The sequence below is a fragment of the Armigeres subalbatus genome, chromosome 1 (genome assembly GCF_024139115.2).
Source record: "Armigeres subalbatus isolate Guangzhou_Male chromosome 1, GZ_Asu_2, whole genome shotgun sequence".
In the NCBI taxonomy this organism is placed as follows: Eukaryota; Metazoa; Arthropoda; class Insecta; order Diptera; family Culicidae; genus Armigeres; species Armigeres subalbatus.
The window spans coordinates 8,821,639-8,835,301 of NC_085139.1; the positions used below are offsets into that span (position 1 = coordinate 8,821,639).

The 13,663-nt window shown below is 37.5% G+C and overlaps 2 protein-coding genes across 4 annotated transcripts in view; both read right to left on the reverse strand.

Moving 5' to 3' along the window:
* Positions 1-1,227: 1,227 nt before the first annotated feature.
* Positions 1,228-5,616, reverse strand: LOC134220995 (uncharacterized). Of its 3 annotated transcripts, XR_009982162.1 has the most exons (4): positions 5,294-5,616; positions 5,064-5,232; positions 1,995-5,002; positions 1,228-1,929 (listed from the first exon to the last, which is right to left on the reverse strand). XR_009982162.1 is itself a non-coding variant. In XM_062700179.1 (3 exons), the coding sequence occupies exons 1-3, from the start codon at positions 5,576-5,578 to the stop codon at positions 4,848-4,850; spliced, it is 609 nt and encodes a 202-aa protein (XP_062556163.1). In that variant the 5' UTR covers positions 5,579-5,616; the 3' UTR covers positions 1,994-4,847. The 3 variants fall into 3 exon arrangements, 2 of the variants coding, with proteins under 2 accessions (XP_062556155.1, XP_062556163.1); XM_062700179.1 differs by lacking the exon at positions 1,228-1,929 and having other exon boundaries at positions 1,994-5,002; XM_062700171.1 differs by lacking the exons at positions 5,064-5,232; positions 5,294-5,616 and having other exon boundaries at positions 1,995-2,341.
* An 856-nt stretch (positions 5,617-6,472) lies between these two features.
* Positions 6,473-13,663, reverse strand: part of LOC134220952 (uncharacterized) — a 28,228-nt gene continuing 21,037 nt past the window's right edge. The window contains exons 7-9 of the mRNA XM_062700125.1: positions 7,476-7,612; positions 7,100-7,262; positions 6,473-7,029 (exon numbers count right to left, since the gene is read on the reverse strand). Coding sequence (XP_062556109.1) covers positions 6,839-7,029; positions 7,100-7,262; positions 7,476-7,612 — 491 coding nt within the window. The 3' untranslated portion in view covers positions 6,473-6,838. The remainder of the gene's footprint in view (positions 7,030-7,099; positions 7,263-7,475; positions 7,613-13,663) is intronic.

Below are 13,663 nucleotides of genomic sequence, written 5' to 3' on the forward strand. Positions count from 1 at the left end.
TTAAATTTTCGGTCATATTTGATATAGTTTATGCGCCTAACATCCAATTTAAAATCTGCAATAATTCCGGAACCAAATGGCCATTACTATAAACCCATAAAACTCCATAAAACTTGAATAAATTCCGCTTTTTTATGAAAGTTGTTTTCGTTTTCAAAAAGGGGATTGGTCACGGAAGTGTTAATATTAAGGAATAAATTATCAGGATTCACTTTAGTAAGTAATGCGATCTAAGGGAGGGGATTATATTAAATGCGAGTTAAAAACGTGAGTTAATTGATTTTATTTCCGCTTCACACAAACAGAACAAAATATCTCAGATTGGTCAGCCGTTAATCGAAACATGATCAATCGCGCACTCAACACAGAACTAAATATAGCGAAAGTTCTGCGTACGATACGAAACACGATCGAGCGCGCACTAATTTATTTACTTTCCCACCGCACAAAACTGAACTAATCACCGGAAATTAGCGAAAGTTACGCGTACGACACGAAACATTATTAATCGCATACTCTCGATAATATCTGGCATGGTGGTTTGATGTAAAAACTACAATCTTCACAGCTGCCTACTCAAATCATCTACAACTATCTGTTGGCAAGGACATTCCGGGTCTCAATCAATCCAATACGCACCATATCACCACAGGAACCTTCTACAGCAGCAGCCCCTGCTGTTTAATCTGTTCACCTCCGACATTTCAGAACCTCTATAAGGCGGCAATTATGTCTCTATTCGCAGATGACACCTCTCTCGTCTCCAAAGGTAAAGTGATCGCTAGTGGCAAAACTCCAACGAAGCCAAGATGTCCTGACAGGGTAAAGACCCAGGCTATCATCGTCCTTGTAAGTTATTTTCTGATAGCAAACAGCGGAGACAATGCTCACCTTATTCCGATGATGAAGGAGGAGGCTGATTTGGGACCACAGGAAATATACAACAGGATATAAAATAGGGAACACTTTCAAACTGCTTAATTTCATTATAAATAAGCTTCACAAGAATCTAAGACGAAATAATCAAAAGTTATACTCAGATCAGTTGGATTTGTTAAAAATGTTGATGTAAATTTTGATCTATTTGAAAAAAAAAAATAGCTGAATATATCAAAAAAATGACTGTGAATTTGAAATTATCAGATACTGATCTAGTACTTCAAAAAGAGGATGACTTATTTCGCTGTTGTAAATTGTATAGAGCTCATTAGTTGAAACATATCAATATACTTTGGTTTTTATATGTTAATATTTGGCATTCTGAGAAAATAAATAAAACTTAATTCTAAATATTAAGTTATTTGGCTTCTGAACGTCGATTTATCTCCACAAAGCATTGGTTACGAACTGACTAGGGTCAGGTGCTTCTGAAGCACCCCAATGCATTCTCATTGGAGAGAATAAGAGTACATATGGCATCGTGAGTTGTTGAATTCTACACAGAAGAGTATTATAATACTGTTGTATAAACTAAGGTAAATTCTGCGTGGTTCTTTGATGGCAAACAAGATCTTTTCCAATAAATCTCTAGGACTAGCTTTAGTTTTCACATATTTTGGCATCCGTTACATATTTCTTTGGCATAGGTTACCCAGTCCCTTGAATGACGTAGGTTTGCTTTTTGACAAAAAGCGCATGGCAACGCAGTTTTCGTTTGAGGAACTTTTCGATGCCTTCGTGGATCTCCTCCAGGCTGCACTTGCCGAAGCGCAAACGTCTGGACCGGTGCAGCAAATGGATGACACCGATGAGATTCCTGAAAGGTTGCTGTTCGCCCATGCCCCGGGCAATGGGCGATCTCGGCAGAAATCCAAACCAGCTGTATTTCAGCAGTACCGAGTAATCAATGGCAAACTCCAGCAGGAGCCGCATGTGTCCGGTTACGTTTTCCAGCGCTTCGTTTTGTATGGCGTTGTGTAACATTTGTGCCTGGAAAAGTTAGGATCATCGTCAACATTCTAGTACTACCCGTTCAGGTTTTCGAAATATCTTACGCATTTTTCCATGAAACTGGGATTTCCCAGCAGTAGGGTGTCAAGCTCGTTCAGTTCGTTCACAGTTTGGATGGGAAAGGGTTGCTTCAGAAGGTTTCTATTCTGACTGCAGACACTTGAGATTTGAAACAGATCCTCAATCTGTAGCCTTGTGGATGATTGCTTAGATGTGGCAATTAGAAGGTCCTGTTTGGTGTCTTCACCACTGCCGTCTGACTTAACGTTGTGTTCCGAGTAGAAAGCATACTCATCAAAATCATTGCTGTCTTCTTCGATTTTGATCGTTGGTTCCATGAGACTGTTGCAAATCGTTGCTAAGAAGAAAAACGGTGTTATAGATTGTTAGTTTGACAAACAATAGTATTTTTTTGTTAGAAAATTGAATAAAATTCATGATAATTTTGTTTGTAGAAATCTTTATTTCTGATGATATATACTAGGACTGTTATAATTCAATTAATTCTAAAAGTAGTGGATGAGTTAGCCACTTCGAAATGTTAATATATTTGATACGGTCGTCAATAAACATCTGTGAAAATAGTAATTGGCATCAATCTATATAAATAAAAGATAATGTGTACGTCTGCTGGAATGTATGTTCCAGTAGCACTCCTATTTGGAACAAAGAAACTATGTAGCTTGTTCAGCATAAATTGTTTGTTGGGTCTTCAGCTCGAGGATATGATCATAGAGGGAGATGCTATAAAAGGGAGATGTTAAGCTCGGAGAACAAGCCAATGTTCCAATCAGAAAAAGGAAGAATTGGCATAAGAGCATTAGAAGACAGGGTGGAATAAAGACTATTCAAGGATTCCTTGGGCAGGATTCCTATTCAAGGATTCAAGTGGCAGCGCCACGTCACAGTCGTTTTCGGCGGCAGCGTTGATCAACGCGCTTCAAGTTTTTCTTTTATTTTATTTTTTTTCCTGCGCTAATCACGATAAGCATCAACGAGCATAATATTTGGTTTTATACTAATTCCAGAAAATACTATAAATAAAAATTCTAATTTAGTACTTAATTTGCTAATCATGACGAGAATTCCCCACGATTGTTATAGAATGAAATTTCCAAAATTTCTGCGGAAGAATTTCCGCAAAAAGCTAGAACCAGGAATTATTCAGAATTTATGAGGCCGATGGGTATAAGAAATTGACCAGAATTCTTGGATAAGCAGTTTGTCAGAACACCGATTGGCCGAATAGGTGCAGATTTTTTTCCTCAGACTGCACTGCCGTCATACGCATATTTGTCCCATGTTTGCTGGGATTCCTTATATACATGGGACAATTATGCGTATAATGGCAATGCAAGTGTTGGAAAAAGAGAAGTAAGAAGTAAGTAGGTAGTGAAATTTGCAAAGTGAGAAACTAGGAATGAGATATTTCACACTTTACATGATAAATTTGAAGTAAGAAGTCGGAAGTCACAAATGCGGAATGAGATATGAGTACACCCGATTCTTTTTTTACACGGGGGATGCGTTCCGTGTAAAAAAAGTTTTTAGTTCAAAATTTGAAAATCCGTGCAAAAAAAGTTTTATGATTTCTCGACAAATCATGCAAAATGGAGCAACTTTGCAAATAATTAATACGCATTGTCACCATCACCGAAAGGGGGGCCCTTGGAAAGAGAAGAGAAGAGGAGAATTTAATCATTTGTTTGAGAAACTGCATAAGTCCATTTTGGACTATTTCGAGAAAACAGCAAAAAACTGTTTTTTAACAAATTTGCACCGAATCTTTCGATTTCTTCGATACAGATCAATAGTTTTTGGCAAAACTCAACACCCTGGGGCATTTTCAGTGCAAAAAATGTAAGCAGTACTCCACAATTGCTCTTCAAAGTACGTGGACATATGTAGTTTCTCAAACAAACGAATTTTTTTTCATACATTCCTGAACAAAAATTTTTTTTTCGTTTTTTTTGCCAGAATATGTATTTTTGGACAAGGATTCAGAAAATATAAAAATCTCATTTTGGCTAAAATGTTACATATGCAGTTTCTCAAACAAACGGTTCAATTATTCTTATCCCTTTTTTCTTCTTGCTTCTTACTTCTTCTTTCCTCGTTTCATTTTTCATTTTCTTCCTTCTACTTTCTTCTGTTTTCTTTTACCTGCTCTCTCCTTCCTTTTGCTATCTTCGTATTACTTGCTTCTCTCTTCCTATTATCCTCCCTCATTCTATGTTCATTCTTCCTTCTTCTTTTCGTCTCACTTCTCAAGTCTCGCTTCTCACTTCTCACTAATTACTTTCGAACATCTCACATTCATCTCACTTCTCATCTCTCGGTACTAACTTTACTTTTCAATTCAAACATCTTACTTCACATACATAAGGACACAAATTTCCAACTAAAGCTAAAAAGATGAATGAGCCAATTTTTTCCAAACAAACTTTTTTTTGTATGGATTGGTGGTATAAAAGTTTCAGTAGTATGCTACAAGATCATCATGGGACCTAAATACAACCCTAAAAAAGTTTTAATCAAACAATAAAAAAATGACAAATGATCAACCTTTCTCAAAATAAATTCTAATGACAACTTTCCACATAAGTTAACAAGATTTTTTTTATTATTATTGTATCCTTTTGTAAATTACAAATCGTTTTTTAGTAATTGGGCAACTAGGGAGAACCTGGATAAAAAGAACTTATATATTTTTTATGCCAGTAAAAGCAACACTGTAATTGAAAAGTAACACTCATTTTACTACTTCTGAGCTCTTGTACAAATATAAAGGGACATGTGGTATATTTCACTAAAACATCCACCCGTTCCCTTTCAAAATAGCAGTAATTAATTCAATCACATAAACAGTATATCTCTAGTGATGAACAATAACACTGTTATTCTTTTTCCGATGCCAATTTTTTCATCCGTTCTTGTTCTCGCCGCTTGGCGAAATACTTACGATTCCTCTTGCGTCCATTTATATTGCGAATCACCTGATAAATATTTTCCTTGAGAGTGGTTTCATCTAAACCGTGATCTTCCCAAGCCTCTGCAAAAAAAGAAATTAAAATCCGTGAAACTAGTACTACACGAAGCAATATTAAACAAACCAAGCATGCACCCCATGAAAATACTGTAGTGCTGCATAGCTTTACGCTTCGATCCTCGATTGCAAACGCCAGAATAGTTGTAACTGTACATCGCTTCATCGGTGAACAGCATATGAAACACATTGATAAGCCCAACAGTAGCAGGCTTCCTCGCTCGCAAGTAGTTGATCTGTAAACATTTAAGCAGAATTAGAGGACTCGAAACCATGTTTATCACCGAATCAACTGACATAATCCGTCCGTACATCCTCGTTTACGTTGACCGTGGCCTCCAGCAGTTCCACCGTATCTTCGTCAGCAATGGGAAAATTAAATCCAAGCACCTGAGTCGGCAGACCAGCTTCCCGTTGCAATCGTTTGTAATGCCGGATTGCGTCACAGTGATCTAGTACCTCAACCCTAATATTTTCAACCTTGTACTTTAACGGCCTATCCGGCTGATCGTCGTCCGTAAGTTCCGTAGTTTCCTGATGCCGTATCCGCCTGGCTCTAGTGTGGGACTTCGAGCTGTCCATTGCTGAAAAAAATATTCAGACGTCATTTTAGATGCACTACAATGATGAAAATTCAAATAAAGAAAATAATAAATTATTTATTCTAATATGTATTGCAGTATATTCAATAATTGGTAGAGATGAAATCGAATGACATAAAAATCTAAAATATTCGCACAGCCATCGGTTGCCACAGTTAGCCCTGAAGACCTCAATTTAGTATCGCCTGACACCAACGGGTTTCCTTATTTTCCTACTAATGACCATCACAACAGCTCGCAATGCATTTTTCAGAGCGGCGCTATCCACTCCCTTGTCTGACCAAGCCTCTGAAAATAAAGACAAATCCATTTTGAAAATAATTTAAGATTTGAAGATTTGATTCGATGATACCACGTTCAGGGTTTAAGAACCATTGCTGAATACACTTACCAAGCATGCACCCTTGAAAGATGTCATAGTTTATCATCGCCTTTCTTGTGGCTTGTTTAAAATACGGTTGACGATCCATGGTTAGGTAGTAGTTCTGCAGGGCCTGGTAGGTGAAGATCTTACTGGACACGATGTCGTAGATCCGGTGGGCGTCCGTACTCCGAGGCATATGCGATCGCAGCAGGTTCACATAGGCCTGACGCACAAGCCAGTTACTGCGCACAGTCTGCTCCAGCTTCTCTACGGTCTGTTCGTCTTCAATTGGAAAACTGAAACCGGCAATATTGACCGAGCCGGCCGTTTGTTTTGGGCGCACAGGAGAGTCAGCCATTTCACTTCCGAACGTTTCTTCACGCTTTGAAAGCAGCCTCTCTTCACTCACCACTCGAATAACAGCTGAAAGCGGGAAAAATGAATGTATAAACTTTTTTCCGCTATAATTAAAAAGAGATAAAAAGTGCAGCACTATATTATACACCGAAATGCTTTTTTGAAAGCGATTTTATTGGAGCTCACATCAAATTGTATTAGTTTGTAATTTTTAGCTGACAAGTCCCAAATATTTTATTCCACATTTAAATCAAAAGTATCTCTATGGATACCAATCACTGATACTGAAGTGGTCTAAAATGTAAGAGCCGAGTTCTATGGTAAAACCTACATATTTACGTTATCCAGTTAAAAAAGAATTGAGCTCTTGGTTCATTAATCATTATTACTAGACATAGCAGTAAAATAAATAAAGATACTGATTGCGTCGAATGTGAAATCATCTTAAAATATGCCGAAATAAATATTGCATCGCTTAAAGCTAGTATTGTGATCCACCATGAATTGCAAAATCCCCGATTATGACTGTATGTCGGGAAAGTTGTCCGGGAACGCTTCCGGATAGCCGGAAAAGATTGTGCCAACATTCTGGAAGATTCGTCGCCGAAAGTTGAATAGCTTGGCTCGTTTTCGGCCATCGGCTCGTTTGATGACGATGTTGATACTATCCTGTAGATGTTCATCGCTCACACCATACGCTGACCATGCCTCTGTGAACGAAAAAAAAGACATTGTCAATATGTGCCTCTTATTCTATTTATTTCTGGTGTGATGTAGAACCTAGCATGCAGTTGTGGAACACGTGGTAATCCTTCATTGCTCGACGTTCTTTCCGCCCGGTTCCATTATAGTTGTACATCTCTAGTGCTGCATCCGAGAAAAGCACTGGGAAGGCCTTCGTCACCATCTTGGTTTGTTCTTTGACCCGTCGGAGGTGTTCAACCTATCCAGGAGGAAATTACGTTGTAGTGATAAATCTGTCATGAAGTGGGGTGACTATTCGACATCACATCCACTTGGAATGTTTCGTACCCAGTATGGCCTATTCTTGAATCATAATAACATGAATGGTTTAAAAACAATCATGATCGAATTTCGATTTATAAACCAACATGTTACTGGGAAACGATAATTGAAATAATCTGTGCCATCTTACGTATTGTTTTCTGATGTTGGGGAACATCCGCACCGCTGCTTCTAATCGCTCTATCGTGTCGCTATCCGGGATTGGGAACGTAAAATTGTCGACACCTTGTTGTGCACTCTGTTTGAATAGCTCGATTCGTTTAAGCACTAAAATGTGTACAATTCATATCAATATTCAAAGAAGTACTAGATCATACGCTAAAATAAAAGACGTTTTCTGTGCAAAATAAAATACTATGATATATTTTTTCTAGTTCGAATGTGGTGATTGTTGGGGGCCTAAGTAAATAGTTCTCGGTTCAAATATAAGCTTCTCCTCCTCGAGGGCCTTTTTAGCGCGGTAAACACGCTTCGAATGGCGGAAATGTGTCTTGCGAATCGCATCCTCTACAATTCTACACAGCACATCCACAGTGTACTCCGTCCAAGCATCTGGAAAGACGAGCACTATCAATCAAGTGATCAGGATTGTCATATCTTCTAATTGTCAAACGAAAACAAAATAACAGAGGCTGTTCTGTGAAGTTTATTTATTCTCATCTGCGCGATCTATTTCTATAATGTCGTAATCAGCATCATTTTCTGCAACCACAACCAATTGTATTTCTGCTTCAGCTTTCAATCTTATTTGCTTATTTTCCCGGCATCGTTTGACTCTAATGCGTCTTTTCGAGGCCGCAATTGCGACACTTATCTCTTGCTGCAATCTCTGATGATCAACCATCTGTTCACGCCAAGCCTCTGTTGGAGAAATATATCGATAGGGGTTGCGGTTTGTTTTCTATATCTCATAAAATACTTAATAAAAAAAAATACCAATAAACCGAAAGCCACTAACCTGGAACATGTGGCCTGAATAAGAAAGATAATATCAAAGGGCAAAATGGGATCTAGTAACTATAGAGAAGGAGGCAATGTATGCATATTGTAACTAAACATTTCCTAAACCTTAAAATTTCCAATTGCAAGGAATCATCTTTGAGAAAAATGCTGAAATGAACTTTAGCTAGCTAAAATAAATGGAAAACAAAAAGAAAACTTTTTGATTGTGCATCAATAGTTACTTGATTGTTTTCAATAGTTACTTAAGTTGTCTAAAAATACTCTAAAGGATTCCATTCGAGGAACACAAAAGAATTCTGTTCAATACCAACAAGGAGTTCAGTTCATGAGTCCAATAGAATTTTGTTTTAAAGCCCAATAGGATTCTGTTTAGAAGCCTAAAGGTATTCAATTCTGAAACTCAAGAGAATTCGTTTGGAAGCCAAAAAGGATTCGGTTCTACTTCATTGAAAAGTGTTGGCTTTGGAACGGATTTCTTTTGGGCTTCCGAACGGAATCCTTTTGAGCTTTCGAACAGAGCTCGTTAGGGCTCCCAAGCAAGGAATGTAAAATAACAACATTGGCAATGACAACAACATTGTCCTCTCTCGTAAATGTTGGGACAAACTCAACTCGCAATAAGCGTTTGTCCCAAACCGCAACAGAATAGGACAATGATCGCCTGCCGCGCATTTAGCGAGGTAGTCGGTTTTCGACGATATTTTTGGTTAAATAAGTATCAGTAATCAATGTTTAGATATAAACTTAAACATCTGTTGACATGATTTGTGTTTTACGTAAGAAATATACAAGTTATCGCAGTTTGAAAAGTTCACAACAATTCCCTCTCCATGTTTGTTGCAAATAAAATGGAACGCAACAATGTCTTTATCCTCTGCAGATGAGGACAAAGAGTTATCGCTATTCTCTTTTGTTGCTTGTTTTTTGCATTTTTCAGCGACAATTACATTCCTTGCTCCCAAGTACAATGTTTTTGTGCTTCCGGATAAAATCCTTTTGAAGCAAAAGGATTCTGTTGAGAAGACCAATAGGATTCCGTTCGAACGCCTAGAAATATTCTGTTCGAGAGCCCAAAAGAATTGCAATCAGTAGCTCAAAAATCCGTTCAGATGGGTCCCGAAGCCCTACTTCGTTTATGGCTACAAACGATAGCATTTTTCATCTATTTTTAAATTTCAAATTAAACAATGTTTTTTTTCGATTTTTGGGTCGGAAAGAAAGCTTACGCATTCAGGATGATTAACTTCATCGCTCCCTAAATATATATAAAAAAATATATATAAAAAAAAAGAAAAAAAAAAAAAAAAAAAAAAAAAAAATATATATTATGCTCTTTTTAGTGGAATGTATTCAACCGTCTAAAACGAATTTAGTACTCTCCATTTAATTCCACCAATTATTTTGATATCTTTGCAGTACGTATATACTAGGGTGGTTCAAAAAATCGATTTTGCTCCACAGTGCTCATCTGATTCTTTATCATGTTCTGAGTGTCCTCTGAAAATTTGAGCTCATTTGGATTAAAACTGATTTAGCACAAGCGATTTCAAGTTTGCATGCAAATTAGTATGGGGAAATTTATTTTTTCATTATACTGTTGATGACGCTTCCCCATTAAGCGCAGGTTAAAAGAAAACCTACATAGCTAAAAGGAATACTCAACATCTTTCACTCAGTGAAAACCGCAAAAAAAATAAATTTCCCCATACTAATTTCCATGCAAACTTGAAATCGCTTGTGCTAAATCAGTTTTAATCCAAATGAGCTCAAATTTTCAGAGGACACTCAGAACACGATAAAGAATCAGATGAGCACTGTGGAGCAAAATTGATTTTTTGAACCACCCTAGTATATACGTATTTGCAAAGATATTGAAATAATTGGTGGAATTAAATAGAGAGTACTAAACTCGTCTAAGACGGTTGAACGAGTTCTGTTCAAAAGTCCAAAAGAATTTTGTTTTAAAGCCCAATATAATTCTTTTTATTACCCTAAAGGTATTCCATTCAAAAAAAGAAGATAATTCGTTTGAAAGCCCAAAAGGATTCCGTTCTAGATCCTTAACAAATGTTGGCTTTGAAACGAATTTCTTCTGGGCTTCCGAACGGAATATTTTTGAGCTTTCGAACAGAGCCTAGAAGCCTAGAAGTATTCCGTTCTAGAGCCCAAATAAATACGGTACTGAAGTACAAAAATCCGTTCGGAAGCCTAAATAATTCCGTTAATAAACAAAAAAGAATTCCAATCCTAAGCTCAAACAGATTCCACTCGAAATTCTTCTTGGGGGTAGGAGCATACTTCTTTTGGGCATTCGAAAAGATTTGTTTTGAACTTTCAAGCGGAATGCTTTTAGATTTGGCATCTGAACGGAATTGTTTCAAGCTACCGAATAACATCATTTTCGGCTTCCAAATATAAAAGGATTTGGATTTTTTGGAATGGAATGGAATCTAATTAAATTCTTTCCAATTGAATTCTTCTGGATCTCCGACTGGAATCCTATATTGAGCTTCCGAAGAACTAGTTTGCGCCCTCGAGTGAAATCCTTTCTATTTCGTTCGAAAGTCTAACAGGATTCCGTTTGGAAGCTCAAAATTATTCGATTCGGAATCCTAAAGGATTTCCTTGGGAAGCCAAAAAGAATTTCGTTTGAAATCTCAAAAGTATTCCGTTCAGTATCCCAGAAGGATTTCGTTCGGAGCCCATAACATTTCTATCCGGAAGCCTAAAAAAATCGTTTGGAAGCTCAAAAGGATCCCGTATCCTTCGAAATATTTGGATAGGAAAGGATTTCTATCGGGCTTCCGAAAGGATTGATGTTGGACTTCCGAAGATTCTAAACGGAATCTATTTGTTTTTAGAACAATTTTTTTCAGGCTACGAACGGAATGCTTTTGGGCTTCCAAACTGAGCTCGTTTGGGCTTCGGAACGAAATTCTTTTTTATTTCGTTCAGAAGTCTAAAATTATTTCGATCGAAAGCCCAAAAAGTATCCGTTCCGAGGCCCAAAATGATCTCAAAAAGATTTTGTTCGAGAAGCGAAATTCTTTTAGGCTTCAGTCATAACGGAGTTTTTTTTTTAGATTTCTAAGCAGAGCTTGTTAGGGCTCTCGAACGCAATTTATTTGGTGCTTCCGAACAGAATCATTTTGAATCAAAAGGACTCCGTTGGGACCCCTAATAGAATTCCGTTATAAATCATAAGAAAAAACATACTTCTTCTGGACTTCCGAAAAGATTCGTTTTGAACTTTCCTTTTAGATTTCGAAGCGGAGTTTCATTTGGCATCTAAACGAAATTTTTCAAGCTAACGAATGAAATCCTTTTGGGCTTCCGAGAGGAATCCTTTTTGGCTTCCAAACATGAAAGAATTTGGATTTTTTTTTTTGGAATTTAAATGGAATTCATTTAGGCTTTCCAATCGAATTCTTCTGGATATCCGACTGACATCCTACATTGTGCTTTCGAACAGAGCTCGTTTGGGCATTCGAGTGGAATCCTTTTTATTTCATTCGGCAGCTCAAAATTATTCGGTTCGGAAGCTAAAGAAGATTCCCTTAAGACGATTAGAAAGATTTCGCTCTGAAGCCAAAAAAAATATCATTTGAACTCTCACAAGTATTCCGTTCAGTAGCCCAGAAGGATTTCGTTCGGAGCCCAAAACATTCCGTTCGAAAACCCAAACCATTTCGTTTGAAAGCTTAAAAGGATTCCATATGACCGTATCCTTAGAAAAATTTGGCATCGGAATGGATTTCTATCAGTCTTCCGAAAGGATTGATATTGAGCAGAGTCCTTTTAGGATTCTAAACGGAATCCTTTGGTTTTTCCGAACAAAGTCCTTTCAGACTTACGAACGAAGTGCTTTTGTGCTTCCAAACTGAGCTCGTTCGGCCTTCAGAACGAAATACTTTTTTTTTCGTTCAGAAGCTTAAAACTATTTCGGTCGAAAGCCCAAAAAGTATCCGTTCCGAACCCCAAACGGATTCCATTCGGAATCTCAGAAAGATTTCGTCCGAGAAGCTATTTTTTTCTTCAGTCAAAACGTAGTTTTTTTAGGCTTCCAAACAAAGCTTGTTTGGGCTCCCGAACTCAATTTATTTTGTGTTTCCGAACTGAATCCTTTTGAATCAAAAGAACTCCGTTGGGCGCCCAATAGAATTCCGTTCTAAATCATTAGAAAAAATGGGCACCGGAACGAAATTCTTTCGGTATTGATCAGAGTCCCAGAAGAAATGAACCAATAAGTCATTTTAATTTATAATTATTTCCAACTAAAACGTGCCTTTTTAGTAAACATAGATACAGAAAACAGTAATCAGGTGGGATGCAAAATATGCCCCAAATTGCTAAAAAATATATCCGGGAGAGTATTTGCATGAACATTTCAGTCATTGTCAAAGTTTAGTATTACGTTGAAAGTGAATCAAACTGAATAAAATAATCAATTAAACGAATGTACTCCAAAAATAGAGCAATTTACGAGGTTTTTATTAGATCCAATCCAATAGGAGGTACATTCCTTAGGTTTCTACGCGGCTTCTAACTGACTGATTATTTGATTTTTTTCTGATTATTTTTTTCCGGAATGGCGGAACCGAAAGATGCAGATTAGAGTTTCCGAGTGAAGCTTCATCTGGATGCAGGGGAAATTTTGTCAGTGATAATAACATAGAATGAATGTCTTCATGTAGTCTGTGGGAAGGAAATAACTTGAAACAAGTGAAAGCGTCCTAAAAGGTATGTTCCGTTCGTCACAGCAGCGACGCCCAATATTGACGCAGCGTCGACTTTGAGAAGACAGCGACCCGCAATGCTATTAAGCCGGCCGGCGAACGAGAGCGTGCGAGCGGAAAATTTGGAACGAAGTACAGTCGCGTATAAGATCTCGAACAGTGTAGAGCGTTTTCAAAAATAAAGTAGAATTAAGTGTTAATGTGTTAATTAATTCGAACCGGTCTTTATTAATACAGTCCACTTCCGAAGATCCATCCATCCAAGGGAATCGCAATCCAAGGACACTTCCGTGTCATTCCAAAGTTTACGACGATTACCCTCCACCAAGTCTTATGGTCCATTGTTACGGAACAAGGTATTTTCACGAAGCGTTCTGTGGCCTCGTAAACGCTATATATAAAGGAATCTACATGATTTTGAATGAAGGAACACCTGTGCGTAATCATTTCGTTGCTTATAATCACTATGTCCGACAACTGATCATGCACGTGCCAAAGTAGTACAAAGTAAAAATAATTTTACAAAAGAAATTAACCAAAAAAGTTTAGATGCGACATTACTGGCTGGCCTTAAACAAGAGCAAGAAAGCCTGCTTCGACAGTTTGTGCCAGAGCGCCA